This window comes from Micromonas commoda, chromosome 8 (genome assembly GCF_000090985.2).
Source record: "Micromonas commoda chromosome 8, complete sequence".
NCBI lineage: Eukaryota > Viridiplantae > Chlorophyta > Mamiellophyceae > Mamiellales > Mamiellaceae > Micromonas > Micromonas commoda.
In genome coordinates, this window is record NC_013045.1 from 633,166 (window position 1) to 659,791 (window position 26,626).

The 26,626-nt window shown below is 64.3% G+C and overlaps 17 protein-coding genes across 17 annotated transcripts; 10 read left to right on the top strand and 7 right to left on the bottom strand.

The window, feature by feature from the left end:
- Positions 1 to 279: 279 nt before the first annotated feature.
- MICPUN_60694 (predicted protein) lies at positions 280 to 2,925 on the top strand (the record flags this gene model as incomplete). Its single annotated transcript, XM_002507869.1, has 2 exons — positions 280 to 2,271; positions 2,368 to 2,925. The coding sequence occupies 2 exons, from the start codon at positions 280 to 282 to the stop codon at positions 2,923 to 2,925; spliced, it is 2,550 nt and encodes an 849-aa protein (XP_002507915.1).
- Positions 2,926 to 3,181: 256 nt separating this feature from the next.
- On the top strand, positions 3,182 to 4,399 carry MICPUN_101884 (predicted protein; the record flags this gene model as incomplete). The annotated part of the gene is made up of 1 exon (XM_002507870.1): positions 3,182 to 4,399. One exon carries the CDS (start codon positions 3,182 to 3,184, stop codon positions 4,397 to 4,399), a length of 1,218 nt encoding a protein of 405 aa, XP_002507916.1.
- A 133-nt stretch (positions 4,400 to 4,532) lies between these two features.
- MICPUN_105942 (predicted protein) lies at positions 4,533 to 5,633 on the top strand. The gene is made up of 2 exons (XM_002507871.1): positions 4,533 to 4,794; positions 4,928 to 5,633. The coding sequence occupies exons 1-2, from the start codon at positions 4,552 to 4,554 to the stop codon at positions 5,585 to 5,587; spliced, it is 903 nt and encodes a 300-aa protein (XP_002507917.1). The 5' UTR covers positions 4,533 to 4,551; the 3' UTR covers positions 5,588 to 5,633.
- Positions 5,634 to 5,739: 106 nt separating this feature from the next.
- Positions 5,740 to 6,255, top strand: MICPUN_60697 (predicted protein; the record flags this gene model as incomplete). The annotated part of the gene is made up of 1 exon (XM_002507872.1): positions 5,740 to 6,255. The coding sequence occupies one exon, from the start codon at positions 5,740 to 5,742 to the stop codon at positions 6,253 to 6,255; it is 516 nt and encodes a 171-aa protein (XP_002507918.1).
- Positions 6,256 to 6,356: 101 nt separating this feature from the next.
- MICPUN_66893 (predicted protein) lies at positions 6,357 to 8,120 on the bottom strand (the record flags this gene model as incomplete). Its single annotated transcript, XM_002508162.1, has 1 exon — positions 6,357 to 8,120. A coding segment is annotated over one exon (1,764 nt), but the record flags the coding sequence as incomplete, so codon positions are not given.
- A 373-nt stretch (positions 8,121 to 8,493) lies between these two features.
- MICPUN_84175 (predicted protein) lies at positions 8,494 to 9,069 on the top strand (the record flags this gene model as incomplete). The annotated part of the gene is made up of 2 exons (XM_002507873.1): positions 8,494 to 8,568; positions 8,773 to 9,069. The coding sequence occupies 2 exons, from the start codon at positions 8,494 to 8,496 to the stop codon at positions 9,067 to 9,069; spliced, it is 372 nt and encodes a 123-aa protein (XP_002507919.1).
- Positions 9,070 to 9,149: 80 nt separating this feature from the next.
- Positions 9,150 to 10,049, bottom strand: MICPUN_101887 (predicted protein; the record flags this gene model as incomplete). The annotated part of the gene is made up of 1 exon (XM_002508163.1): positions 9,150 to 10,049. One exon carries the CDS (start codon positions 10,047 to 10,049, stop codon positions 9,150 to 9,152), a length of 900 nt encoding a protein of 299 aa, XP_002508209.1.
- A 401-nt stretch (positions 10,050 to 10,450) lies between these two features.
- On the bottom strand, positions 10,451 to 12,262 carry MICPUN_53083 (predicted protein; the record flags this gene model as incomplete). Its single annotated transcript, XM_002508164.1, has 1 exon — positions 10,451 to 12,262. The coding sequence occupies one exon, from the start codon at positions 12,260 to 12,262 to the stop codon at positions 10,451 to 10,453; it is 1,812 nt and encodes a 603-aa protein (XP_002508210.1).
- A 556-nt stretch (positions 12,263 to 12,818) lies between these two features.
- Positions 12,819 to 13,796, top strand: MICPUN_108775 (predicted protein). Its single transcript, XM_002507874.1, has one exon. It carries the CDS (start codon positions 12,843 to 12,845, stop codon positions 13,707 to 13,709), a length of 867 nt encoding a protein of 288 aa, XP_002507920.1. The 5' UTR covers positions 12,819 to 12,842; the 3' UTR covers positions 13,710 to 13,796.
- A 5-nt stretch (positions 13,797 to 13,801) lies between these two features.
- Positions 13,802 to 16,069, bottom strand: MICPUN_101889 (predicted protein; the record flags this gene model as incomplete). The annotated part of the gene is made up of 1 exon (XM_002508165.1): positions 13,802 to 16,069. The coding sequence occupies one exon, from the start codon at positions 16,067 to 16,069 to the stop codon at positions 13,802 to 13,804; it is 2,268 nt and encodes a 755-aa protein (XP_002508211.1).
- Positions 16,070 to 16,532: 463 nt separating this feature from the next.
- MICPUN_108776 (ATP-binding cassette superfamily) lies at positions 16,533 to 17,609 on the top strand. The gene has a single exon (XM_002507875.1). The coding sequence runs from the start codon at positions 16,550 to 16,552 to the stop codon at positions 17,525 to 17,527; it is 978 nt and encodes a 325-aa protein (XP_002507921.1). The 5' UTR covers positions 16,533 to 16,549; the 3' UTR covers positions 17,528 to 17,609.
- MICPUN_60704 (predicted protein) lies at positions 17,589 to 18,515 on the bottom strand (the record flags this gene model as incomplete). The annotated part of the gene is made up of 1 exon (XM_002508166.1): positions 17,589 to 18,515. One exon carries the CDS (start codon positions 18,513 to 18,515, stop codon positions 17,709 to 17,711), a length of 807 nt encoding a protein of 268 aa, XP_002508212.1. The 3' UTR covers positions 17,589 to 17,708.
- A 547-nt stretch (positions 18,516 to 19,062) lies between these two features.
- Positions 19,063 to 20,112, top strand: MICPUN_84626 (predicted protein; the record flags this gene model as incomplete). The annotated part of the gene is made up of 2 exons (XM_002507876.1): positions 19,063 to 19,569; positions 19,690 to 20,112. 2 exons carry the CDS (start codon positions 19,063 to 19,065, stop codon positions 20,110 to 20,112), a joined length of 930 nt encoding a protein of 309 aa, XP_002507922.1.
- Positions 20,113 to 20,122: 10 nt separating this feature from the next.
- On the bottom strand, positions 20,123 to 21,184 carry MICPUN_60706 (predicted protein; the record flags this gene model as incomplete). The annotated part of the gene is made up of 1 exon (XM_002508167.1): positions 20,123 to 21,184. The coding sequence occupies one exon, from the start codon at positions 21,182 to 21,184 to the stop codon at positions 20,123 to 20,125; it is 1,062 nt and encodes a 353-aa protein (XP_002508213.1).
- A 187-nt stretch (positions 21,185 to 21,371) lies between these two features.
- On the bottom strand, positions 21,372 to 24,380 carry MICPUN_60707 (predicted protein; the record flags this gene model as incomplete). Its single annotated transcript, XM_002508168.1, has 1 exon — positions 21,372 to 24,380. The coding sequence occupies one exon, from the start codon at positions 24,378 to 24,380 to the stop codon at positions 21,372 to 21,374; it is 3,009 nt and encodes a 1,002-aa protein (XP_002508214.1).
- A 614-nt stretch (positions 24,381 to 24,994) lies between these two features.
- MICPUN_74710 (predicted protein) lies at positions 24,995 to 25,249 on the top strand (the record flags this gene model as incomplete). The annotated part of the gene is made up of 1 exon (XM_002507877.1): positions 24,995 to 25,249. A coding segment is annotated over one exon (255 nt), but the record flags the coding sequence as incomplete, so codon positions are not given.
- A 534-nt stretch (positions 25,250 to 25,783) lies between these two features.
- Positions 25,784 to 26,068, top strand: MICPUN_74616 (predicted protein; the record flags this gene model as incomplete). Its single annotated transcript, XM_002507878.1, has 1 exon — positions 25,784 to 26,068. A coding segment is annotated over one exon (285 nt), but the record flags the coding sequence as incomplete, so codon positions are not given.
- Positions 26,069 to 26,626: the final 558 nt, after the last annotated feature.

Consider the following 26,626-nt stretch of genomic DNA (forward strand, 5'->3'; position numbering starts at 1 on the left):
TTTATTTCATGATCTTTGACGCATTGCTTTTACAGTCTCAAACGGCTAGTCGAGGCCGAATTGCAGTATTTCGGTTGATTTTCTGAGTGCCCGCATACGCGAAATGAGGGACGCGTTTCCGCCTGCGTGGAAAACTCATACCACGGCGCGAAAATCACGGACGCGTCCGAGCGGTCCGAGGGGTGCTCTTGCCCGTGAGACGAAAACTTTGCTCGTTCAACACCCGCGCCTCAAGCCATCTCCGGGGCGCGGGGCGACGGGGCGGAGGCAAGCGAGGCGATGTCGGACGGGGGCGGAGGTACCGGTCACACGGCCGGGTACGAACCCGTCCGCGGGGCGGAGGATACCGGCAGCTTCGGCCTGGGTAGCCTCACGAGCTTCCTCAGCAGTCAAGCTGGGGCGGTGGAGTCGCGCGCGAAAGCCGTCGCTTCCGCGGTGCGATCCGCAACCTCCGCCGACGCGCGGACCGCCGCGTCTTACTCTCTCCGAGATCGGGCGAAGGAGATCGACGCCATGTTCAGGATCGACCCCGAGGAGGCGAGGGCACGCGGCGGCATCGCGGGACTCGTCCACTCCTGCGAGGTCGCCCTGGATCGATACGACGCGACGCACGCGCACCACCTGTCGCGCATGGAGGCCGCAAATGCGCTCGCCGAGGACGTCCGGACAAGACTGGAGCGTAGTCGCGCGTCCTGGACGGAGCTCGAGCGCGAAACCAGCACCCTCTCCGACGTCACGGACTCGGTTTGGAAACTGGGCGCCGACGTGGACCGAGTGTGCGCGCTGCTCAAGGAGACGGAGGACATGCTGCTGGAGGCGGAGGTCGCCATCGGGCTGGACGAGGTGTACGCCAGGGATGCAGAGACGCGACTGTCCAAACGGGCCGCGGAGATTGCGCGCAGGGAGGAGGTGGAGCGGATGGAGCGCTTCCGAGAGGAAATGGCCGCGCAGGCGCAGACCAACCAGGTCGCGCAGCGCTCCAGGCAGGAGATTGCGCTCGAGGAAGAACTTAAGCGCGACCTGGACGTCATACGGAAGTCGGCGAGGAAGCAGGCGAAGCGGGAGGGCAAATCGGGGTTCACGCCGGAGCGACCCGCCCCTGAGGACCACTTCGGGTTGCTGGCAAAGGACGGGAGGAAAACCAACGATGACGTGGATGACACGCCGATTGGTCCCAAGCGTGGGAGCCTCGCGGCGGCGGCGGCGGAGCTCGACGTGGCGGGTAGTATGCGCGGGTCGATCAATCGGGACCTGGACGATTTCCTGGAAGACAACGAGGAGGAGGAGGAGGATGGCGGCGGGGACATTGTGGGGGAAAAGTCAGAGCGGCTCTACACCGTGTACGGGCTGAGGCGACAGGCGGACGCCACTCAGGCGGCCACGTCGGATGCCAAAGAGAGCGGCGCATCGTCCTGGTTGGCATCCACCGCGGAGGCGGTCGGCCTGGCGCGGAAAAAGGAGAAAGACGACGGGTCGGTCGTGGTGAACTTGAGGGCGCCGCTGACGACCATGGGCGCGGGCGATGACGTATTCGTCGATGAGATGCCGGGCATAAAACCCAAACCGAAGACCGAATCGGAAGATGCGGCGACAACGGAGAAACCCGAAGCACCGCACGAACCGGGTGTCGGAGAGCAGATGTCGGAGCAGGTAAGCGCGGCCGCGGCTGCGGCGGCGGCGCGCGCGGAGGCCGCCGCGGCCGCCGCGAGGGCGCAGGCTGAGGCAGCCGCCCACGCAGCCGGTGAGGCGGCCGCGGCGGCGAAGGCGCAGGCGGAGGCTGCGGCTGCCGCCGCCAGGAAGAACGCCGAGGCTGCCGCGGCCGCGGTGTCCTCCTCCGTCTCCTCGGGGTGGTCCAGCTTGCTCAGCTTTGGTCAGGCGGCGACCAACCACGCGAACAAACTCGCCGCGGACGTGTCCAACACCGTCAACAACACGGTGCACAGCACGCACGAGCGCTGGCAGCAGCATCTGCAGGGAAGCGGCACGAGCGTTGCGGACCCCGCCGAGGGCGGCGACGGGGTGGGCGCACCCGCGCCGGAGATACCCCGGGAGACACCGGCGGCGGAGAAGGAGGCGAAAAAGGAGGAGGCCGAGTCGCCCGCACCCGCCGCGTACAAGGTGTCTCCAACCTCCGATCGTGTCGACCGCGACGAGGGGTTCGACGAGGTCGTGAGCAAAGAGGGGTCGCGGCGGTTCTGGGAAGAAAAGGACGCGGCGGCGTCGCCCAGGGCGACGGATTCGCCGCCGCAGGTCAAGGACAGCGAGGCAAAGGTAGAATAGAAATTTTTTCCTTCTGCTTGGGCGAAAAATTTTCCATTGGCGGTGAAAAAGAACACGAATTCCCATTGTTACCCCGCGCTGCCCCAGCCCAAGGCCACCATCGCGCCTGCCGGCATGACCAATGCGAGGGTGACGTCCATAAGTGACATGGTAAGGATGCCCTTCGACGCTTTCCGCGAGACCGTGGCTCCCCCAGTGACGCCACTGCGCTCGTCATTGTCCCTGGATACCTTGAGGCAGCGGTTGGGCCGCATATCGCGAGACCACGCCGCGTTGGACCCTTCGGAGGAGAGGCGAAGGACGTTTTGGCAATCAGGCGGTCTCTTTGCGCCAGGTATCCCTTACGTCATGGGGCTCGAGGACGGCGATGAGGAGGAGGATCCCAGCCTGAGCTACGAAGCTCTCTCGGAGCTGGACAATGTTCCGAGGCGGGGGTTCACGAGAGCTGAGTTGCAGCAGCGGCTGAGACGGTCGAGACGGTTACCTGTAGGGGCAGAGTGCCCGATCTCTCGCGAGGGGTTCAAGGAGGGTGAGAAAGGGGTACGATTACCGTGCGACTGCGTGGACGTCTGGTTCAAGGAGGCTCCGCTGGAGCGCTGGCTCGCGACGTCGAGAAGCTGCCCGGTGTGTCGAAAGGAGCTGTAGTGCTAGTCCAAGTTCCCAATCTGTTCGCGCGAAACATCAAACTGTGCAAATAAACCCAGGTTCTTGAGTCACAGAAAATCCGAAAATTCGCCCCAAATTTGGACGAACCCAGAAAACTCGAGAAACGACGGGTCCAGAACCCTGACAATCTCCCATATCCTGAAGGAAACGAGGATCCGGCGCGGGACTCTCCGCTCCAGACGCGAGCGCGCCTCCGCGGGGACAAGACCCGCTCCGACTCGCCTTGGTGGCCAGAATGACCTCGAAAGATCTCGAGCGCGGCTCGGGTGGTGACCGTAGCCCCGGGATCGCCGCGGCGGAACGTGCCCGAGTGGTGGCGAATGGTGTTACAACATTCGAAGCGAGAGCGCGTACGGGGCGAACAACGCCAACGGAGAGGGAGGCGCTGCTGGGTTCGCCCGAGCATCGTTCGCGTTCACAGGGGTACGACTTGGCGCGTAAGATCGTCGGCACCGTGGTTTTGGGCACGTGCGTGGGCGTCGCGGCGCTGTCCTCGCAGACGCGCGGCTACTTCATGAGGAGCATGGGTTCCACTGACCCGAGGCCGTACATCGTCGACTTCGGCGACAGCGTGTCCCCATCCTTTAAGCACCAGGCGTTCGTGTACCGGTGCGACGGCGAATCTGACTTGCTGACCAAGCTTGCGGAGAGGAATCATCACGGGATGTACGACTACTACGCCGTCACGCAGGTCACCGTCGGCGAACCCTCGTTCGAGAAGTGCTACACGAAGCACTTCTCCTCAAATCCACTCGATGCAGTGCCCAAGCCGGTGTACTTCACGGAGATGGCCGCGCACAAGGGCAAGATGATCGGCATGTTCCGGTTGCCCGAGAACAAAATATCGGCGGGCTTCGTCAACGCCTTCGAGTCCTGCCCGACGATGCAGCACGAGCACGGCCCGAGCTGCAACCCCGCGCACGAGAGCTACGCCATCGGCTCGTGCGACGCGGCGATGAACCCGACGCCGCAGACGGTGGAGAAGTACTTCAACTGCGTCAAGGGGTGCCAGGTGAGCATGCTGAACGGCAAGTTCTGCGGCGGCGCCGACCCGAAGTGCCTCGCCGTCGTGCTCGCGGACGTCCCCGACATCTCCAGCGAGTGCGAGGCGAACCACGTGCCCAACGAGGCTGAGATTCAAAACGCCATCTCCAAGGTCAACGACGGGCACTTTGCCGTCGTCGGCCTCGCGGAGAGGTACGCGGATTCGGTGCGAAAACTCAGGGCGTACCTCACGGGTCAGGGCGCGACCGCGATGATGGGCAAGAACAGGAAGGTTGCGCGGATGGGCGAATTGGAGGACCTGAAGCCGCTCGTGCCGTTCGGCGACGGTCCGGATGTCGTCAAGAACGCAGAGGCTAGGGTGGCGGAGATCATGAAGCAGAAGGGTCTGCGGGACCTCGCGGACGAGCGGCTGCACGCCGCGGCGTACGAGTGGTTCCAAAGCCACTGAAGACATAGCTAGCAACCCCGAAGAGACCCTCTCTTTCTTCACGTAACAGGTAATAACAACCAATAGAGCCATTCCAAAAGTTAGTTACTCGCGACGGCTCTCAGCGCTCGTATTATTGCCCCGCGCTCATCAGCGCCTGCGTCGAATATCCGATGGCCTCCTCGCGAATGATGTCGGCTCGTGCGTCTCCTTCACTGGGGCGCCTCCGCGGCGCCAAACCCGCGCTCGTCTCTCGCCCCGGTCGCGTCGCGCCCCCGGTCCGTGCGTCTGCCGCCCAGCGGGGCAGGGGATCGACCGATGATTACGTCGTCACCCTGGTGAACATCTCGGTCACACCCGGGAACGAGGAAGGGTTCGTGGCGCATTCCGTGGACAACGCCACTAATAGCGTCGAGGTGAGTGCCTATCCGAGCAGACCCTTCGAGCCCTCGCGCGTTCCCTCCTAGCCGACACCATCGGTTTAGACGACACTATCGTTTTTCCCGACTTTCCGTACTCACCCGACTCTCAACCTCTTCGCCTCCACAGGAGCCCGATAACCGCCGGTTCGATGTCCTGCAGGACCTCGACGATCCCTCCAAGTTTGCGCTCCTCGAGGTCTACTCCACCTCCGAGGGAAACGACGCGCACCGGGATCTCCCGCACTCCAAGGCATGGAGGGAGGGCGTCAAGGACTGGATGGCCGAGAAGAGGACGTGGAGTGTGTACAAGCCGGTGTACCCTTGGGCGGGACTGTGGGGTACCGCGGCGGCGTCCAGGCGCGCGAAGGACGGCGTGCAGCAGCCGGTGCAGGCCGCCTTCCTCACCCTCGACAAGGACGGCGACACGGCCGGCGCCAAGGCAGCCGCGGAGGACACCAAGCAAATCACGCACGTGCACGTGACCTGCAAGCCGGGGACGGAGGACGAGTTCATCGAGGCGTGCCTCGCCAACGCGGCATCCTCCGTCCTCGAGCCCGATAACTTAAGGTTCGACGTGCTGAGGCACAGGGACGAGCCCAACAAGTTCATGCTCGTCGAGGTGTACGCCACGAGCGAGGGACCGGTGGCGCACAAGGCCACGCCTCACTACAACGAGTGGCGAACAACCGTTGAGCCGTTCATGCAGGAGCCGAGACGGGCGAGGAAGTTTCGCGCGGTGTTCCCGACGGACCCTGCGGCGTGGAAGATGACGCTGAACGATAACTGAGGGGACCGGGGAGGACGCATCGTGTACCCAATATAGCAACACCACCACCCCGAGTCACTTCCTGTATCACGAGTTAAAATATAACATCGACACTCCTGAGAAGGTCCTCGCCTCACAGATCCGCCGAACGCCACTTCGACTCGAGTGGGGGCATGGATGCGTACGACTCTGACCAGCCGCTTTTCTGCGACGACACCGGTGAGGCCCTCAACGAAGCCGCGCGCAAGCTCGTCCTCTCAGCGCTCGCCGAGGACAAGCGCGCGGAGGTTGAAGGCGACGGCAAGACACTTGGGGCTGTCCTCAGTTCGATCCCAGTGGTCGACTGCGCGATAGGCACGTGGAAGTACGTGCAGGTGCAGTTGACGCACCCCGACGAGCCCGACACTTTCGTACTCGTCGTCAGGAGCTATAACCACTGCAGCTATCATGCGGAGAACTACCAGGAGCTCATGCGTCGACTCAGGCGCGACGCAAAAACAAAGGGATGCGTGGGGAGAGTTATTGGAGGGGGAAGGATCCGTTTTGACAAAGGCGCGGGGGTGTGTGAGGTGTACGGGTACTCGAAAACGTTCGGGCGGACGCCTGGGTGCAACGAGAAGACAGCAGATATCATACGGAAGGCGTGCCCCGAGTTCAAGAAGGTCTCCTGGAGCGATAGCGGCTATTAAGGAAGAGCAGGCTCTTGTTACCAGCCGTCGAAGTTCCCATACGTTTTCGCCTTCTTTCGCGCCGGCTCCCCCGCTGCGGCCCCTGCGGTGTCCGAATCTCCACCCGCGGTCGCCCGGTTGACGTACTTCCCCACCCCGGTGGACTTCCTCATCGTCCCGTCGTCGCCAGCCTCCTTCGCCATCTGCCCGGCGGGATCCGACCACCACTTGCCCGGGTTGAGCGCCTCGGTCCGCTCCCGCGCCTCCTTCTCCTCTTTGGCCTTCTTCTCCGCCGCCAGCCTCTCCTCCGCCTCCGCCATGTCCTTGTACGGATCGGTGAATACCTTCGTGCTGTTGATGACGATGGGCTCCTTCGGCCTGTCGTCGTCCGCGGTGGGCACGCGCTCCATCTCGGCCAGCACGTCCACGCCGCCCACCAGCCGACCAAACACGGTGTGTTTCCCGTCGAGGTGTCGCGCGCTCTTGTACGTGATGAAAAACTGGGACCCGTTGGTGTGCGGGCCGCTGTTGGCCATGGAAAGTACCCCGCGTCCGTCGTGCACGAGGTGGGTGATCTCGTCCTTGAACTTGTCACCCCAGATGCACTGGCCCCCCGATCCGGTGCCGGTGGGATCGCCGCCCTGGATCATGAAGTTTTTGATGCTCCGGTGAAACTCGACGCCGTCGTAGTACCCGGCTTTGCACAACACGATGAAGTTCTCGCACGTCCTGGGCGCCACGTCGCAGTGCAGCTCGATGTTGATGTCCCCGAGGTTGGTGCGCAGCTGGACGTACCCCTTCTTCCCCTTTGGCGGGTTCCTCTTCACGACCTCCTCCACGCGCTCATTCACGGTGGCGCTGCCCATCACCGTGGACGTGAACGATGTGGACCCCGCGCCCGTGGTGCGCATCGAGTTGGTCCTGTAACTGATGTGCGACCCGACCGCCTTAAATCGCTCGCGCATCTCCGCCTCCCGCTTCTTCATCTGCTCGCCATCTGCCGCCTTGGCGTGGGTCACGCGCCAGTCCTCCGGCCCGTCTGTGTTCCACGTGTGCGAACCGGGCTTGAACGTGACGTTATCCAGCGGGTGGTTCGTCGGCGCCTTGAGCAGGTGACTCTTATCCACAGTGGCCTGGGAGTCGCCCTTGGCGTCGGCATCGGACTTGTGCTTAGCCTCCGCGAGTATGCGCTCAGCCTCCGCCCTTCTGCCGCCGCCTCCCGACTTGAGCGCGGCGGCGGCGTCCTCCGTCCCGAGCTTTTCCAGCACGCGCTTGATGTCCGCGGACATGGCCCTGGAGTTGAGACTATCATCCGGGCCGCCTACACCGCCACCTCGCGTGTCGATCTCGTGTCCCTTCTTGACGTGCTCGAACTTGTCGAGCATGCGTCCCTCGAGGTTGAGGGGATCCTGGATGGTGATGAGGTCCTTCCGCGTGAACTTCTCGTCGGTGATTAGATCCTTCCAGTTCTTGGGCTTGATGCACAGCTCGTCGATGGCCTGGTAGCAGTACACGTTGCCGCTGGTCTTGACGGCGACGATGTGGGTGCTGTCGGTGAAAACCTTGTTGAGCACCGGGCACTCGTACTCGCCCTCCGAGTTTTTGTGGAAGTTGAGCTTGGTCAGATCCCGCAGCTGCAGGGGCTCGCCCGTCACCGGATGCTTGCCGTGGGTTTGCACATAGGGTACCGCGTGCATGATATCCATGACGGTCCCGTCGGCTGTGCACACTGGATCTTCGAACGGCAAGAATGACACCGCGCAGCAGTTGAATGGCAGGCGACGGAAGGGCACCCCCTGCATCTTGTCCTTGTATCCGCCGCCCTCCGTCTTCCACTCGGTGGCGGTGATGTACCCCCGGTCCTTGCTCATACTCTTCTTCCCCATGGTGGCTCACTCCAACACTCCCGGCCACGCGAAGGCTGGGTCGTAACCCCTCTCTCGGCGGCTCTTACGCTGCCTGCCCTCCGCGAGAGGTCTGGGTCTGTGCCCGTTGTTTTTCGCGAAAAAGGCTGCCGGCGGTTGGTCGTCGGCCTGTCAGGTCTGTGCAACGTGGAAATAAGACTGCTAATCCGCCCGTCGATTCACTGCAACGAGCACGAGCACGCAACGCTAAAGCAGGCGTACAGCGTTCTCACATCGGTGTCATCGGGTAAAGTCGCCCGCACTCTCGCGTAGTCGATCCGAGGGTCGCACAGCGAGCCAGGCACGCGCCTTCTGTGCGAGTAGGAGAGCGGAAAAGTTTTAGCCAAACGGAGCAATGTCGACCGGTCTCGGCAAGGGTATCGGCATCCCCGTCAAGCTTCTCCACGAGGCGGAGGGGCACACCGTGACGGTACGTGTATCCACGGCTCCCGACATTCATCCGACGTCGTCCACGTGCCCTCGGCGGTCGCGTGACGCGCGTTTCCCGGGATCCCGCGCGAAATCTCTGCAGCGGAGAAAAACCTAGTGCCCACCAGTCTGGGGGCGATCGCCCCCCATCCGGCGCTCCCCTCGACGCGTCGCTGACCATTGACTCCCCCGACTCCTCCAATAGATCGAGCTCAAGACGGGTGACACTTACAGGGGCACGCTGCTCGAGGCTGAGGACAACTGGAACTGCCAGCTAGAGGGAATCACGCACACGGGCCGCGACGGCCGTGTGAACCAGCTGGAGAACGTCTATGTCCGAGGCAGCAAGATTCGTTTCCTGATCATCCCAGACATGCTGAAGAACGCGCCGATGTTCAAGCGCATCGACCCGAGGGCGGGCGGGCGCGGCGCAGGGAGGGGAGGTGCCGGCGGTAGGGGTGGCAGGGGTGGACGAGGCGGGCGCGGTGGGCGCGGCCAGTAGGGGGAGCGGCGAGGACCAACCACCCGCCAAATAATCTATAGTTTCCAGAGTTCAACAATGTTAGAGATATCGCACCACCACTACTTGCCGAACCTCTGCGCCGTCTTGGAGTATCGACGTAGTACCCGCCTCAGGCCCTTGCGCGTGAACCCCCACAGACCCCTGTCCACGTGGTAAATCTCCGCCCTGTGCAGCTGCCACGGCGGATACGCCGACGCGTGGAAATGTTTTCCAAAGACAATCGCCAAATCCACCGCCGGAAGAAGCCGCCCCGTCCGCTCCATCCATGCCTCCAGCTCCCGCGGCGTGATCGAATCGTCACTCCCCGACGGGGCCACGCCGTCGCGGTCTTGTTTGCCGTCGCGGTCTTGTTTCTCGTCGCGCCATCGCCTCGCCGCCTCCAGCAGCGCGGCTCTGCCGTCGCCGCCTCGGAGCAGGTCCACCGTCGTCGTCATTGGCGCCGAGCGCGGAGAGTCGCCCGGAGAGTGTTTCTCGGACGGCTTGCCCATGCCGAAGAGCTCCGCCCACTTGTTCGTCGCCGCACCTCCGCACGTGAACCTCGCGGCGACGCGCACGGTCCCGTCGTCGTCGACGGTCCTGACCTCGTAGGTGCACGCCCTCATCCTGTGAAATCTGTTCCTCCGGTGCCCTTCCACCGTCGCCCTCACCACCGCCTCCACCAGCCGCTCCTTGCCCGCGCGCACGCTCCCGTCTTGATCGTACATGGAGACATGTCCTATTCCTTCCTCGGTGCACCACACCGCGAGGTTCGCCAGCTGCGTCAGACACCGCGGGTGCATGGCATCGTCCTGGTCGTTCACGACCGCCGCTATGCACCTCGGGGGAGGCGGCCTCTCCCCCGCGATCCAGTCCCATCGCCACCCCGGGTCCTGGATTCCGATCAACCTGGCCACGGAGGCCTGCGACTTCCTCGCGGCAAACATCAACCCGCGTCTCGGCTCCAGGAACGCCAAGCCCATCGCATGGAAGGCTCGGTCCACGCAAGCCTTGGCGAAGGATCGGAATAAGAAGTAGTAGTGCAGCAGGCTCCACAGGTATCGCGCGACGCGGCTCCCAAATTCCGAATCGCCCTTCATCGTAGTGGACGTGGTCATAGTATACGCGACACGAGTGATTCGAGCGCACGCCGGGACCCACGGGAAGTCGCCCAGGTGCGCTGCGAACTGAGAGGACGGCTCGTCCAAGCAAATGGATAGTCGTGATTCTGACTTGGCTTGATTGACTTTCGCGTCCGTGAGGTCCTTGAGGATAGCGTGAGGAGAGGGAGCGACGAATATGATAATGATGTGAAATGCTTTTGATCAAATTGGCTGCGTCCTTCCACAACCTGCTGCGTCTATAAAAAAATGTTTCTCCGTTATTAGTGGGCCTTGACCCTCTTGCCCCTGCCTTTCACCGGTGCCACACCCGCCTTCTTGGCACCGGCGTGCCAGTCCTTCTTGTAGATGTCAAACACCTGCTCCTGGATCATATGGATCATGTACATGCAGATGTGAACTGGCACGAGGTACGGAAGCGCCGCGCGGAAGGTCGCCATCTTGTGGAAACCCAGCAGGCCGACGATAGACCCGATGATCATGGGGTGTGGCACATACCCGTAGGGGAACTGGGACACGAAGTTGGGCTTCATCACGCCAAGCTCCACGCCAAAGTAGGTCTGGTCAATGCCGAGCGCCACGGTGGCGGCGGTGGAAAGGCCGTAGCCAACCACGAGCATCGCGATGGACACGGGATCGTACGTGAAGTTGGTGAGGTAGTTCCAGCACAAGTGCGTGAGCGCGATTGTCTTGAAAAAGACCACGTTGCGCTTGAACACACCAAAGTTGATCTTGTACCTGTAGTGGTACGTGGCGATGTACATGCAGTAGTGCGTGAAGGAGGTGGCCACCATGAAGAAGTAGGGGTGAATCTTCTGCCCGACGGCGAAAAGCGCGGCCGCGACGGCGACGTTGTTGAGACCCGCGTACATCTCGAGCTCCCTCACCCTCTTGGTCCAGAAGATGACGTGGAACGCCATGAACCGCCAGAAGAGGCCGCGGGGGCGGATGGTGGCGAGGAAGAGGTTCCTGGCGGTGGTGTTGTACCAGGTGGCGAGGGTACCCACGAGCCGGCCGAAGGGACCGAAACACTTGGGGTAGACGACGTAGTGGAGCTTGCAGGTGATCCTCCTGTCCTTGTTCTTGGTAGGGAGGTCGGCGATGACGTGGATCTCGCGGTTGTAGTCAAATCCCACGGCGTCTCCGTCGCTGAGGCAGCCGCCTCCGCGCTCCATGGTGAACAGGGTCTCGACCTGGACGTTCTCGTTTACGGCGAGCATGACGCGGTACACGTGGCACCAGGGCCACACGCTCCACGGTCCGTCGCAGTGCTGGGTGTAGAACACGGTGTCCGAGTTGTTGTTGTGGTGCGAGGATGCGACGTAGATCTCGTTCATCGACGGGATGGGATCAACGTTGTAAAGGTCGGGCCTGAACCGATCGTAGAACATGCCCATCATGGCGTCGCATGACATGCAGTGGGAGAAGGCGTCCTTCACCTTGCCCTCGAGCTTCTGGTACCACCAGTGCGCGGTGCACGTGCGGTCGGGATCCTCGGCGGTGACGAAGTCGTAGATGGTCTTGCGCGCCGCCTTGTCGGCCGAGTTCTCGAGCTTGCACCTGACGACGTAGTTGTGCGCGACGATCCACTCGGCGAAGGAGGCCTTCATGTTCACGAGGGCGTCGATGCACAGGGGGAGTAGGAAGTAGGTGTGCTCGAGGAGGAGCGCGAGGAAGGTTGGGGAGGCGGCCTGGTACGTGGATTGGAAGGTCTTCTCGCCGGTGACGATGTGCGCGAGCTCCTGGCCGATGTACGCGAAGCCCATGAGCTTGAGCGCGTCGTAGGTGGCCAGCGCTGGGGCGATGTGAACGGCGAGCGCGGCGAGGCCGGCCATCATCGCGGAGGTGGCGACCCAGAGCTTGATGTCGCCGAGCGTCACGAGGAGGGAGGCCACGTACGCGCCGACCGCGATCTGGAAGTGCTGCGGGGTCACCGCGGGGTGGTTGACCATGAGGACAAGCGCGGCGATGATACCGACGGGGGTAGTCACCATGTGCAGCGCGACGTTGAGGGAGTTGGTGTGGTACGCCCGGAAGCGCACCGCCAGATCCTGGAAGGAAGAATTCGCGCCCATCTTGTTGTCTGCCTCTCCTGTTCTCTGCGCCGACGATCAGCCGATACGATCGGTCGAAGGAAGCGCTCGCGTTAGTCCGAGGAGGCGCGAGTCGCGGCGCGGGATGTCTTCACGCGCGGGGTGAGGCGGTGCCGCGGACGGTCACTGCTCTCGGAGTTCTGGCAGCGCGCGCGCGGGGGGGCGCGGGTTACGTCTTCAAACGTTTACCGCCCGATCGACGTGTCCTGCCGACCACTCACTCAAGATCGACGTGGTGGTGCACGCGACTCAAGAACGGAGAGCTGCTGTTTCTCAGCTAATTCATTTGATGTACCGTATGGTGTCGTGGTGACGAAAGTTTCACGATCAAATGAAATACACCAGCGATCAGGGACGTCGTCAGTTGTTCTTTACTCTCATCCGATCTCACGGCGGCAGGGGTAGGATTGGCTTTGGCTGAATGTTCTCTCGGGCCTCGGCACCTGGTGACGGGGATCTGACAGCTGGATCTGACTCACTTTCCGGAAATATCTGAGCTTTACGAAACGTCGGGACCGCCACTACGCACGCTGACCATCGCCTATCCGAAGCTCAACCCAAAATGCACGACACCACCTTCACCGCTTTCGTCCCTCCCCACAAGGTCGACTCCCCTGTCCCTGTGGTGCTCTTCCAGTCCGGCCACGGCTCCAATTCCGCATGTCACGCTCCCCTGATGAACGCGCTCGCCTCTGAAGGCTTCGTCTGCGTTCTGCCCGACCGCGATACGGACACCCTGAACACCCCGGAAGGAGACGCTGTTGAGCATATATTCACCGAGGGCAAGCTCACGGCGGCGCTCTCCACCGATGGCACGCACCTCGCCGCGGCCTACGAATGGCTCCTCGCCCAAGGTGGCGTCGTCAGTGGTCAAAAAGTTGACACCACCAAGGTCGCCGTGGGAGGGTTCTCCATGGGAGCCATTGAGGCCATCAACTTCGCCAGCCAGAAACAGGGCGCCGGGGGTATCTCGGCCGTCTTTCTGATCTCCTCGTCCACCTCGGAGAATGCCGAGCCGTTGTACCAGTTCAAGGAAACAGACTTGGTGGACAAGGTCTCCAAGTTTACGATCCCGTCGCTCTACATAACCTCCGACAAGGACTGCATGCACGACGCCACAAAAAAACTCGCGGTGGCTGCTGCGAAGCCCTCCGCGCTCGTCGTGTTCAAGGACGAAGTGCTCGATAACTCCATGACGCTCACGCAGGAGCTTTCCATCTGGCACACGAGGCACATCGAGATGATCCCTGGCCTGGCGCAGCACTTCGCCTTGGCCGCGGAGGCAAAGGTTGTTGCCAAGGAGCCCGTCGTCGGCTTTTTGAGGCGAACCCTGCTGCACGCGGGTGGTATCTGGTCCGACGAATTGGTCAAGGCATCGGACTGCGTCGCCGTCGTGGACCAGATGCTCGTCCACAACTCGGTGGCGTGAGCGCTCTTGTACATCTTGTGCTGACTGACACTTAACATCACCTTTGTGCCTCCGGCACTGTTTTGGTTAAATTTGGATGTCCATTCCAATAATCACTTCTCCGTTCTACGGTTACCCAGGCTCCACCACGGCTTCTCAGTCGCCTTGCTTCCCTTGAGGAACTTCTGATACTCCTTCTGCATCGCCTTGACCTCCTTCTCGTCCCACTCGGGCGCCTCGCCGTACTCGGAATCGTCCGAGTCGTTCGCGTCGGCGACGCGGTTCTTCTCCCGAATCTCATCCCTCGACGGCGCCGCGCCGCCGCCCAGCGCGGATTCCACGCGGGACCTCTGCTCCCGCCGATCCTCCGCGAGCTGACGCTGCAGCGCCTCCCTCTGCTTGCTTCGCGCGTCGTCGTCTCGCGCGGGAGGGGAAACGTCGGTGGGAACGTCGGTGTCGGACCCTCCGCCCGGGAGGAGGACGGCGAGCGCCAAGCCGCTGATCATCGCGATGCCCGTGCCCACCAGCGTTGAGGGCGCGAGCCCGGAGACGGTGGAGAGCTTGGCGACCGGTGCCGGGGGTTTCGCGTCGATGGCGATGGCGTACTCTGAGATCTCCCGCCGGATGGGATCTAGAGTCTTCGCCGTCGTGGACTTGACGGCGGCGACGGAGTCTGCGGCGGCGGTCCGGGTGCGGCTCGCGACGCGGTTCATCGCGTCGACGAATTGGCCAGTCCCGGGCGTCTTCGAATCCGTCGACTTGGGCTCAGCCTTCGGCTTCTTCTCCTTAACTTTCTTCGCAGCATCGGCTTTCTTCGCAGCCTCGGCTTTCTTCGCAGCCTCGGCCTTCTTCGCAGCCTCGGCCTTCTTCGCAGCCTCGGCTTTCTTCGCAGCCTCAGCCTTGGCTTTCTTCGCAGCCTCAGCCTTCTTCGCAGCCTCAGCCTTGGCTTTCTTTTCAGCCTCAGCCTTCTTCGCAGCCTCAGCCTTGGGATCGGACTTTGGCTTCTCAGCGGCCGGCTTTGCCTGTTTGACCTCGATGGCTTTGGTCCTCGCCTTCGCCGCGGCCGCCTTTGCCCGCTCCATCGCCTGCGCCTTAGCCTTGGCCGCCTCGGCGCCAGCCTTATCCATCGCCGCCTTGGCCCTCGCCGCCGTCTCCGCCGCCTCCCTCTGCACGCGCTCCTTGACCTCGGCCGCCTTAGTCTTGGTCTGTTCCTTGACCTCAGCCGCCTTTTCCTTCGCCCGCACCATGTTCACCTCCCGGGCCGCCTTGGCCTTGGCGTCGTTCGCAGCTTTATCGTCGGCTGTGCGAGCGCGCTGCTCGGCAACGAGCCTGTCCCGCGCGGCGGCAGCCTCCGCCTGCTTGGCGGCAGCCTCCTCCGCCTTAGCTGCCTTAATCTCGGCGTCCCTGACGCGTTGAGCCTCCAAGCGGGCCCTGGCGTCGGCTGCGAGCTTCTCCGCGGTGGGCTTGGCCTCCTCCTCGGCTCGCCTCTTCGCGTCGGCAACCTGCTTCAGCTTCTCCTTCGCTGCGGCTTTCAGCTCCGCCGCTCGCGCCCTGTCCGCCGCTTTCTTCTCCTTGGCGAGGTCGGCAGCCTTCGTGGCGGCGGCTTTTGCCTTTGCGGCCTCCTCCGCCAGCTTCTTTTCCTCGGCGGCGACCCTCTTCTCCTCGGCGGCGCGCTCCTTGCGAAGTTGTTTCTCCGATTTGGGTGACGAATTCTCGGCATCCTTGAGCCGCTTCGCCTCGGCGAGCCGCTGCTCCCGTTGGCGTTCGAGCGCGAGCTCCTCCATCCTCGACGCCTCGATCCACGCCCTACGGTTAGCCTCACGCTTGAGCGCCTCCTGCATGCGCTCGGATCTTTGCTCGGCGTCGACCCTCCTCTGCCACTCGGCAACCTTACGCAGCTCCTCAACCTCCGCCGCCCTCGCGGCGGCGGCGGTCTGTTCCTTGGCCTCTTCCGCGGCGATCTGCGCGGCGCGCATCTCCCTGTAGCGCACCTTGAGCGGGCGATCGTCCACGGGCCCCTTGCGCGCCTCGGCTTCCTTGGCCTTGGCCTCGCGCTCCTTCTGCAGCTTGGCCCGCTCACGCTTCGACAGCTTGGCCTCATCGGCAAATTTCTTCTTGCGCACGTAGACGGACCACGCCGCGAGCGCGGCCGCGGATGTGACCGGGAACGCCCACGGGTGCGGGTCGGGTTCCTCATCCCACTCTTCCTCCTCATCTTCGTCGTCGGGGTAGATCCACTCATCGGTCGACGCCGCGGAGGAGGAGGCGCCGTTGTACGATAATTCCCTCTCCGTTCCATTAACGGCGCCTGCCTCGGATCCCGTCACACGATCGCCCTCCGAGGCGCCAATCGCGGAGGTGCTGGCGGCGAATTCGGCCATCGCGACGATACGCTCCCTCAATGTGGCATCGAAAGCGGCATCGCTGTTCCATCGCGAGCGCCGCGTCGTCCCCGGAGTGGCCGCGCCAGCCGGGCGGTTGAAGCGGTGTCGACGATTATTCGAGGGGCCCCGGGGACGCGCGCAGTTGGCGACCGCGGGGGTCGCCGCAACCGCTCGCGCGACCGCGTGCATGACGGTGACGCCTCAAAGACGACGAACGGTCGATTCGAGGTGCCGGAGGCTCCGCGAGCCGCTCGGAGCGCCTTGCTTATGCCGAGGACGACGATTCGAGCTACGGCTACGTAGCAGCCACTCGTTCAAAAGATTGCTAGCCAATGGCAGACTGGGAAAAAGACTCATGAATGAGGGTCTATTCGCGCTTGGGTGAAAGTTGGTTCCTGTCCAGCTGTTTTGGATCCACTCCACGCGGTGCTGAAAGTTGCTTAGGCTCACTCTTGCGAGCCACGTCGGAGCCCCGAGATGAACGCCGCGGCGGCGCGATCGACGCCAGCGTCGTGCTCGTCTCGTCCGTTGGGATCGGATCGGATCGACCGTCGCGGGCGACCATGCGCGGCGACTATGTTCGGAGGGCGCTCCTCTTCCTCGTTCACGAGGGATGTCATCTCTAGGGCGTTTGAGGAGAGACCCGGTCGGAGGGGCTCCCGGGCGCTGCGATTCGCCGTGGCCGCGGAGGTACCCCGCTTCGCCCGCGAGGTTTCCCGCGGTGGATTAGTGGTGGATCGCCTCGCGTTTACCCCCGTGGGGAGCGGCACGGAGGTGCTCCGGGAGGTGAACCTCCGCATACCCCCAACCGGCCTGAACCTCATCGTGGGCCGATCGGGTTTCGGCAAGTCCACCCTGCTGCACCTCATCACCGGACTGAGCGAACCCACCGGGGGTTGCATCACGTTCACGGACCAGCCCGACTTCGGCCACATGAGCAGCGCCGAGCGTCTGGCCAGGGTGGGGCTGGTCTTTCAGTTCCCCGAGAGGCACTTTTTGGGCAGGGACATGCTCTCCGAGCTGACCTTCGGGTGGCCCCAGAAACCGGAGGCGTTCCCCAAGCGACGCGCTCTGGCGCTGAAGCTGCAGGATGCGTTGCAGGCGGTGGGGATGTCCAACTTCCCGCTCGATACCCCCGTGGCGTCCCTCTCTGGCGGGTACAAGCGAAGGCTCGCGCTCGCCATCCAGCTCGTCCGAGATCCGTACGTGCTGTGTCTGGACGAGCCGCTCGCGGGGCTCGACTGGAGAGCCAGGTCCGAGGTGGTCACCTTATTGGCTGATTTACGGAAGGAGCGCGCGATCGTCGTGGTCAGCCACGACGTCGAGGAGATCTCCCCGGTGACGGACAGAGCTTTCAGGATGGGAAAGGGCGGCGTCCTCACGCCCGCGCCGGAGCTCGCGCTCGCGGGGGGGAACCCGTTCGGAAGCGCGGCGTCCGAGTTTTCATCCTTCTAGATACGTAGAATAGGGTGTCGTCGTGCACGGCACAACGCACATCGCGCGTGGGACATCTAGCGTTGGCAATTGACTCTTGTCGAACAAAAAAATCCCTGTTGTTACACCCCACCCCCCGAACGTAATCGAACACACAGAACCGAAAAGCCGTGGCGTGCGGGCAGTCACCGGCGCCTTACAATCACGCGGGCATGGGCATGGGCCCGTCGCCGTCGCCGCCGAACTCCGTCTCGCACTCCTTCTCGGGTTCGCGCAAGCCGTGCTTGGCGACGCCCGTGAGCCTCCACGCGTTCTGATTGAAAGCCTCCGCCCACGTCCCCGCCCCTTCGCCCGCGAACTCCAGCAGCGCGGCGTTCGCGACCCTGAGCTTGACGGTCTGCCCGGCGAAGTCCGTCGCCGCCTCCTCCCAGCCCTTGTTGTGCCCGATGACCATGACCGTCCTGACGCGGTTGTCCCTGCCGCCTTCGCGCTCGACGAGCCCGGCCACGGTCTCCCTGAGGTGGTCCGCGGTCAGGCCGTCCATCGCGGCGAAGGCGTAGAGCGATCCCATGAAGTGGGTCTCGGCCTTACCGAGGGGCGCGTGCGTTCGGACCATCTCGCCGAGGGTCTCCCTCGAGCGCGTGGACGCAGAGCAGAGGACGAGGTCCGGTTCGGCCCATCCCTTGGCGACCAGCTCGGAGCACAGCTTCGCCGCCGCGGTCCGGCCCCAGGACGTGAGCGGCCTGTCGTGATCGCGGAGATCTGCGTCCTGAGTGCAGCTGTCGCTGTGCCGGAGGACGATCATGCGGAACGGGGAACTTTCCGAAGCGCCCGAGGATGCGGAGATCCGCACCGCGTTTCCCCTCTTCTCCCCACCCAGGGAGCGCGGGACGGGCCTACGCGCGGGCGCGCGAAGACGCGCGCTCGAGGTATCGCGCGAACCGACGCGAGCAGGCGCGCGGGAGAGCGAACGCTCAAACCGGAACCCGATAGTCGACGCCTGGGCCATCTCTGACGTGCACTGCGTCGAGACGAGTGCGCGACCCGCGGCCAAGGTCTCCTTCCAGCTGGCAAAAACCACGGGAAAACCCGAGATTCGTGCTGGCCTCTCGTTCCCGCAGGGTCGCGTTGGCGATTTTGGAATTAACCAGAGTTGGCCGATATCCTGACCAACTCCGCTGTGTTCATTGTGTGATGGCGAGCCTTGTTTCCGAATTTGAATTTCACGGAATATCGCCCCTTCGCTAACTAAAAAGACTGTGGTGGTCCACGTGGACGGCGACGTGGAAAAATCAAGTCGGAACGTTCCACGACCCGGCAGAACCCAAAAAAGTTTTTGGTGCGAATCACACAGCGGCAGACCGAACGGGGGCTGTTAGTCTACCTTTTTCATTCACAATCGGCGAGAGAGGGGTGAGAGAGGTGCGAAGGGATAGGGAGAAATGGGTTACAGACGGGTGCTCGTGCTCATCAAGCAGACCGCATTCGAGGCGTATACCGCGCAGCAGCGCATCGCGGCGGCGGCGGGACACACCCTGTCCTACGAGGCGGTGCGCATGAATAGGTTACGCGAGAGGCACGACACGCACATGACGCAGGTGGACCGGATAACGGAGTGGCTCACCGCGCGGGGGGTGGACATGACCTCCGTCATGCGAGACGATGCGACACAGGACCACGTGCGCGAGGCAGATCTTGTGCTGGCGCTCGGAGGTGACGGCACCACCCTCATCGCGTCGCACCTCATCCGCGACCGCGCCGGCCCGCCCCTGCTCGGAGTTAACACCGACAGGGCATCCATCAACGACCTCGCGACGCTCTATCGATCCAGCGAACCCGTGGACATGCGACGTAGCACCGGGCATCTCTGCGCCACGACCGCCAGCGGGGACATGACGAAGGTGCTCACCGAGGTGCTCAACGGCGACGTCGCCCCCACCGAGCTCGCGAGGATCCGTTGCGTCGTGGCGGGCGAGGAGCTGGCGCCCGCGCTCAACGACGTGCTCATCGCGCATCCGTCCCCGGGGGCGGTGTCGAGGTACAGCGTCCACGTGGGAGGTGCGGTGCCCAAGTATACGGACGAGTACGCCGCGGCCGAGGGAAGGCTGAACGCGCAGCTCGCGATGCCCAAGTCTGACCTGGAGAAGCTCCAGAACGATCCCACGCGAACCGACGTGAAGAAGCTGGGACCGCCGTTGTGGTTCCACGTGCGGAGCAGCGGGCTTCGCGCGTGCACCGCGAGCGGAAGCACCGCCGCGATGCGAAGCGCGGGCGGGGAACCGATGCATTACCTCTCTCGGCGGATGCAGTTCATGGATCGCGAGCCCATCTACCACGACCACGCGCCGCCCCCGAGCGACGGGCACGGGTTCTACGAGGAGGGCAAGGAGATGTGTCTGCGATGGAATAGTAGAGTCGGGACGGTGTACCTGGACGGCGCACACGTGACGCACGCGGTGAAGATGGGAGATAGAGTAACGCTCAGCACGAACGCACCGCCGTTGAGGCTGTTCACGAGCGCGTGGTTCAGGCGGAATCATGCCGACCGATGGCCTACGTTGCGGAAGCCGGACTCGGCGGGCGAGGAAGACTGGATCATAGAGTGACTAAGGGTGACTAGCCTTCCACGCCCATGTACCGCCACTCCGCATACTGGTCGGGGTTCTCTAGCATGGGAAATCCTCCCGACGACGCCACCCCTCGCATCGCATCCGCGCAACCCTCGCCCCCAAACTCGAGGCCGACGGCCTTCCCCTTGCACAGCTCGGCGTGAAACGCCGCGCCGCCAGCCTCCAGAAACGACACGGCCCATGCCTCCGTGAGCTGGCACCTGTTGGTTCGGACCAGCGACACCTTCGCCGCGTGCGCCATGTCGCAAATCTCCCGCGCCATGTGAGCGTCGCACGCGGGAACCAGGATAAGGCAACCCTCCTTTGGCGCCGAGTCCCTCTCGCCCAGGGTCCTCACGCACAGGGGCGGCCTGGCGCCATCCGCGAGCGCTTCCGCGACGCCCTCGAGCTCGGAAAAGTCCGGCAGGGGTTCGAGCGCGGCGAGTGCGGTGCGTTCGGGGGGCATGAGCGACCACGTCGCGTCGTCGGGGTTGAAGTTGTATATATGGCTCCAGAAGTTCTGCCACTCCGAGATGCCCGCGCTGCGCATCTGAGCCTCGAGCCCCTCGTAGTGGAAGTCCCAGCACCCGAAGCGCATGTTGGTCGAGGTTTCGATGATCGGCCGGGTGGTGACGTGCAAATGAGTGTCGATGTCCTTGCAGTCCCTGCAGCGGTACTGGCGGCACATGAACACGCACGTGCAGTCGGAGCAGTCGCGCATGAAGATGCTCCCCGTCGTCGGTCCCACCACGATCTTGCATCGCACGCAGTCGTCGATCATGAGCGAGTCGCACTCGTCCAGGATGTAAATCTCGCAGTCCTCGCACCTGTCGATGACAAACTGCTGACCGTTAATGGTACCCGGGGCCTTCACGAGCTTCTCGCCGGTGCGCTTCATGTAGATGAAGTCCTTCGGGTCGAGCTTGGGCTTCGCGACGAGGGGCTCGGTCTTGGCTTCCGATTTGGAGCTGGACTGGCTTCGCGCGGGGGCGGCATCACCACCGTCCTCGGTCTCGCCACCCACCGCGTACCTCGACCCTTTGTCTTCTTTAGAAACAAAGCAACCCATGGTTCGTAAACCTACTCGTCCGTGCGACGAGCTCTGGCCCGCTCCCGATCGCCCGCCGATTACAAGCAGATTTTGTCGTCCCCCTTTGCTTTGGCAGACTCCTGTCGGTAAAATCTATTTTTCAGACATTGGGGTCGCGCTGTGCAAACGGATGAATTCGTTATGATGACTTGCTAAAATGCATGAACTATCGCGGCGCGAGCTTCAATCTGTCCTCGAAGGTTCGCTCCTCTTTCCCCTTGCGCACGCGCCTCTTCACCCGAACGCGGAAGATGAAGAACATGAGTGAGTTGTAGAGGAAGAAGCACCTCGGGTAGGTGAGCTCGCCCTTGATGTCCCCCTCGAGCTTCCTCCACTCGACGCCCTTCGCAATCGCGGGCTTCGCCAGGTCGGCAGCCTTGCCCGCGGACTTCACCACCTCCCTGCCCAGGCTCTGGAGCAGCCTGGCGTCCTCGCGCGTGGGCGGCGACACCCGGTCCCACTCCTCGCCGGACACCCTCGAGTGAAGGTACCTGCACAGCCTGCGCCGCCGACGACTCGCCCACGTGTCGAAGGACACCATGCGTCCGTCATTGGATGCGGGCACGTCGTCCGCCCACACCACGAGCGCGTTGGCGAGCGCGCGGGCCGCGAGCGCCGCCGCCCTGTTAGCCTCGGTCTCCACCGGGTTTCCCCTCACAACCTCCGAGAACGCCGCCTCCACCCCGCCGAGCAACTCGCACTGCCTCGTGTACTCCCTGAGCGCCGCGTCGACCGCTGAGCGATGCGCGCGGAGTGCCGCGGCAGCCGCGGCGACCCCATCGCTCTCCGCGACCGTCGTCGTGGTCTGCCTGTACTCCGGGGACTCGTTCGGGTCCTCATCCTCCTCCGACGATGACGACGGGGCGACGGAATCTCCAAAGTGGACGGTGTAGTCCATGAGCCTCTCCAGGTAGTTTGGCTCCAGCGCTCCGTCAGCCGCGCCGCCCTCGAGCTCGTACCCGTGCGCATCGGCCGCCTCCACGAGGGCCCGCGCGCACGCCGCTACCGCGGCGGCCTTGCTCCATCCCAGGCGTTTCCCCCGGGTGGAAAAGGTGACTGCCAACACGCCGCCGTCGGCGACGGAGTGCCGGGAAAACACGTCCCAGAGCTGCTGCTCGCGCTGCTTCACCGCGCCGCAGTGGTCCAAGTAGACCAAGTTGAGGGGCGGCGCCTTGGGGTCGCGCTTTCTCAGCACCTCCGCGACGTCCGCGGCGTACGGGGTGCACGGCGACCCGGGTTCGCGGAGCGAGTGCACCACGTGCGTGTGCTGATTCGGCACGAGCACAGACGTCGCCGGGAAACCCAGCCCCTCGTTCAGCTCCAGAGCCTCACGCTCGAGGTCCGCCTTGGTCGCGCCCGCCCTGTACGCACCGCGAGCGGCGGCAACGCGCTTCGACGCTTTCATCTTGACGTTGTCCCACCAGTACCTCCAATTGTTGGCACCCTTCCCTCTCCTTCCGAGCTCCACCGAGCCCCGCAGGTACGGCGCGGCTTGCACCACCTTACCCTCAAACTCCTCGAAATCCTCCGTCCCTTCCGAGTCGAACGATAAACTGTCGTCCTCTTCGTCCTCGTCCAGGGAGTCGAAGCTGTCGGACATGCTGTCGTACACGACACCGTATGAGTATTCACCCTCGACGGGTTCGTCGACGGGTGCCATCGGCGACGTGAGCCACGACATGAACCGACCCGCGGGCCCCTTCGAACCGTTCGCCTGGTCCGAACCCCCAACCCCAAAGTAGCTGAACGCCATGGACAACTTCTCCGACGTCTTGGCATCCGACGCGTCCAGCACGAGCGCCGCGGCGTCCGACGGGGGAAGCCGTCTGTGCGCCGCCGCGCCAACCGCCGCCGCCGCGACGACTCGGTTGGTCAGCTGCTTATCCGGGTTAACCTTATTCCTCTCACCCGGCGCGACGTAATCGTCCGAGCGCCACTGGCAAAGGAACGTCCCCTTGTGAAGACCGTCGAGATACTCCCTCTCCCGCCGCTCCATCTCCTTTCGCGCATCCGCCGCGTAGGCACCCGGCCGCCGCCTCAGACACGACGTCAGCGACGCGAGCGCCGCGCCGACGACGTACCAAACCGCCACCCCCGCCGTGGTCAGCGGCCCGCGCCCCACACCGGGTCCGCCCACGATGGATCGCTCCAGGCCCACGAACGCGCCGAACCCGCCGGCGGCGGCGACCGCGGTGAGCCAGACCGCCAGTCCGAGGATGACGGCGACGACGGGTCGCGACCACGCCGCGCAGGCGTGAGCGGCGGCGGCGTGTCTCGCCTCGCACGCGCTGAACGTCGCCTTCTTGAGCTTGGCGTACGCCAGGTGCTGGGGCCGGCTCTCTTTCATCGCCTTGAGCCTCCGTTCCCTGTCCGCCACGGTCTTCGCGGTGGCCGGCGCGAGGGTCCGCGGCAGGTTCGCCGCCGTCATGATTGTCAAGAAGCGCAGGTTGAGCTCGAAGAATCCCGCCGTCAGGGCAGCCACCACGGGCGCGACGACGGTGGACACGAGCGCGCCCTCGGCGAGACCGGCGAGCGCCTCCAGCGCCGCAGCGTCGATCGCCGCCCCCAGGTTTCCAAAGTCCAGCGTGGAGAAATCGAGGAACATGACGTGCTTGACGCTCGACCAAACCGCCCACACGACTCCCACGACCGCGACGAGCGCCCAGAGCGAGCGCGCGATCCTCGGCACGGTGCCGTGCCCCAGGCTCGGGGGCCACCGCAGCCTCTTCGAGCTCGGTCCTTTCCCGTAGAGCGTGTCGCCGTCCGGGGAGGGCTCGTACATCTCGTCGTCGTCGTCGTCGTCGGGGACGTAGGCGCCCTCCTGCCATTTGCGCGCAGCACGCGCGCGCTCGTCCTCGTCTATCCTGAGGTTGTCCAGCTCGTCGCCCCAGGAGTATCCGACCGGCCGATCTATGCGAACCGGCGCGTCCTCGGCGACGGGGCCGTCGTCGGGGTCGACCCAAGGGCTGTACCTCTGCGCCGCCGCGCGCAACCGAAGCGGACGGGAGTCGTCCCGCGGACGCCGTCGGCTCATTCCCGGGAGCCGGCTCGTCGGAACCGAGGGGACGGCCCTCGCGACGGGAAGCGACGCGCTCGCCCTGGCGCGCGGCCGACGCCCTCGAGAGAGCCACCGGACCGGTGCGATCATCGCACCGGTCGCAGTCGCGTGCCACATCGTCGCGAACAAACCCCGCGCGTACACGCGCGCGCCTCCAATGCGGACACCACCCGTGCCCTAACACTTATTCTCACAGTTGCTTTCGCGCCAGTTTGCTTTTGGGAGGGGCGAACCGGCGAGTTTGAGATGCGAGGATCCAGAGTTGAGGTCAGCGTGAGTCTGACCGCGAACGGACCAATCACGTGCCGGTTCGCGACCTGATGACTTTTCCCGATTGCGATGGGCCGATGATCGCAAACCAAACCCTGACCGGTCCGAAGATCCACCCCCTCTGCCTGTTTCAACGCTGCGTCACAGCGATGGGGGTCTCGATGGGGTGCGCGCGGGGCGTGGGCGCGGTCCACCGGGTCGGTCCGCGCCTACCGCCGCGGCGGCGGTCGGTCGGCACGAGGGTGTGGACGCCGGTGCCGGTCATCGCGGTCCGCGTCGGGTGTCACGCGGGGTTGCGCGCGCGCGTGCACCGCGACCGGCGCGGTGCATCGACCGCGACGTCGGCGACGCCGGAGCTGACGGACGCGCTCGTCACGGAGGCGTCGTCGCCCGGAGCCGCGGCCGAGGCGGCGCGCATCTTGGCGGCGGCGATTCTGGATCAACACAGCGTCTGGTGGGCGTTGGCCTCGCCGCTCTTCGCGCTCTCCGTGGCGCCGTACTTGCTGTTCCTGAAGAACATCTGGGAGGTGCCGAGCGCGACGGACGAGATGAGGGCGTCCTTCGCGACCCTGCTCCTGTTCGTGGTGGTTTCCATCCCGGCCGAGGCGTACACCCAGGAGCAGTATGGTACGGTGCTATCCAACATCGACGCTCTGCACTTCCTCATCCAGGCGGCAATCTCCCTCACGAACCTCCGCATCATGCTCGCGTTCAGGGACGGGTGCAGACGCGAAAACCATCTGCCCGATCCCAACCAGCCGGTTCCGCTGCCTTCCTTCCTTCCCGCACTTCCCATGGTCACCACGAACGCGGACGACCCAAACGAGGCGACGGCGGACGACGGAGGATGGGCGTCGCGGGAGCGATACGGCGCGTTGGCGCGGTCCTTCGACGACGGTCTCGTCGGCTGGGACGGCGAGGGCTTCGGCGCGCGGGACGGCCTCGTCGCTGACAACTGGGGCGGCGACGGGGACGCGGCGGCGGGGGAGACGATCGGGCTCGGTTCGTCCATCACGGGATTAACCAGAACGCTGAGGCCCGGCGCGCTCGTGGAGGCTGCCGCGGGGATCGCGCTCGTCGGGACGTTCGCGCTCATGGCGCTGGACTCGAGGTTGGTGGGTTTCGCATCCGACGGGACCGTGCTCGGCGGCTTGGATCAGTCGCCGATCGCCGCGCTCGTGGACGGGTTCAGAAGCGTCTCCGCGGCAGCCGCGAGCGCGCTCGCGCCGGGCTTACCTCCCGGCCCGGCGAACGCGCTTTCGGTGCCCACGTGGGGCGTGCACGTGTTCTCGCTGGTGGAGTGGCTGGTGGCGATGGGCCTGGTCTGGGAGTACGCGGCGGCCAGCGGCGTGAAGGAGTGGAGGTGGCTGACGTGGGGCATGCTCCCGCTGCACGCCTCGGGGGTGTGCGCATGCGTGCAGCACTTCTTCTTCAACGCCGCGGATCTGGAGTGGCTGGTCACGGCGCAGGGTGCGCTGACGATGGCGGGCAACGCGGGGATGTGCGCGGCGGCTGGGAAGCTCGCGAGAAGATCGAAGATCGAGAGCGATGAAGACGTCGGGAAAGAAGGCGGCGGTGCGTCGTCGTTGGCGTCGTCGTTCGATGGGTGGCTCGCCGAGTCGGGTATCGTCATTGACGGGGTCGGCCGGTCATCGAGGTTGAGCGGCGAGCGTCCGGTGGCGTCGACGGGTGATTCGGATGACGCCTCGTTTCCGGATTGGTACGAGTTTGACGTCGAGGGTTTCGCGACAATCTGGAGAGACGACGATGACGCGTCATTCGCGGCGAAGATCGCGGCGCTGTCGCTTTTCGTCGCCGCGGGGGTGCGCTGTGCGAGCCTGGCCTCGGGACCCAATTTCGCGGACGACGGAGACCTCGCGTGGGCGCGGGGTTTAGTCGCGGGCGCGATGATGTCGACGCCGCTCGCGCTCAACGTGGCTAAGTGGAAGAGGCGCGGCGGCGCGGCGGCGGAGATTTCGGGGCCGTTTCCCGAGACGGCGCTCGGTGAAGTGGTCGGGGTCGATGCGGAAGGGATGGAGGAGCTCGAACGCGCGAGGTGATTCCATGATCAGGTGACTCGCAGGAATATCGAT

Excerpts from the sequence above, each read along its gene's own strand:
- MICPUN_108775 (XM_002507874.1), top strand. The coding sequence starts at position 12,843 with ATGCACGACACCACCTTCACCGCTTTCGTCCCTCCCCACAAGGTCGAC.
- MICPUN_105942 (XM_002507871.1), top strand. The coding sequence starts at position 4,552 with ATGGCCTCCTCGCGAATGATGTCGGCTCGTGCGTCTCCTTCACTGGGG. Across the intron at positions 4,795-4,927 it reads ACGCCACTAATAGCGTCGAG|GAGCCCGATAACCGCCGGTT; the intron begins GTGAGTGCCTAT and ends TCGCCTCCACAG.
- MICPUN_108776 (XM_002507875.1), top strand. The coding sequence starts at position 16,550 with ATGAACGCCGCGGCGGCGCGATCGACGCCAGCGTCGTGCTCGTCTCGT.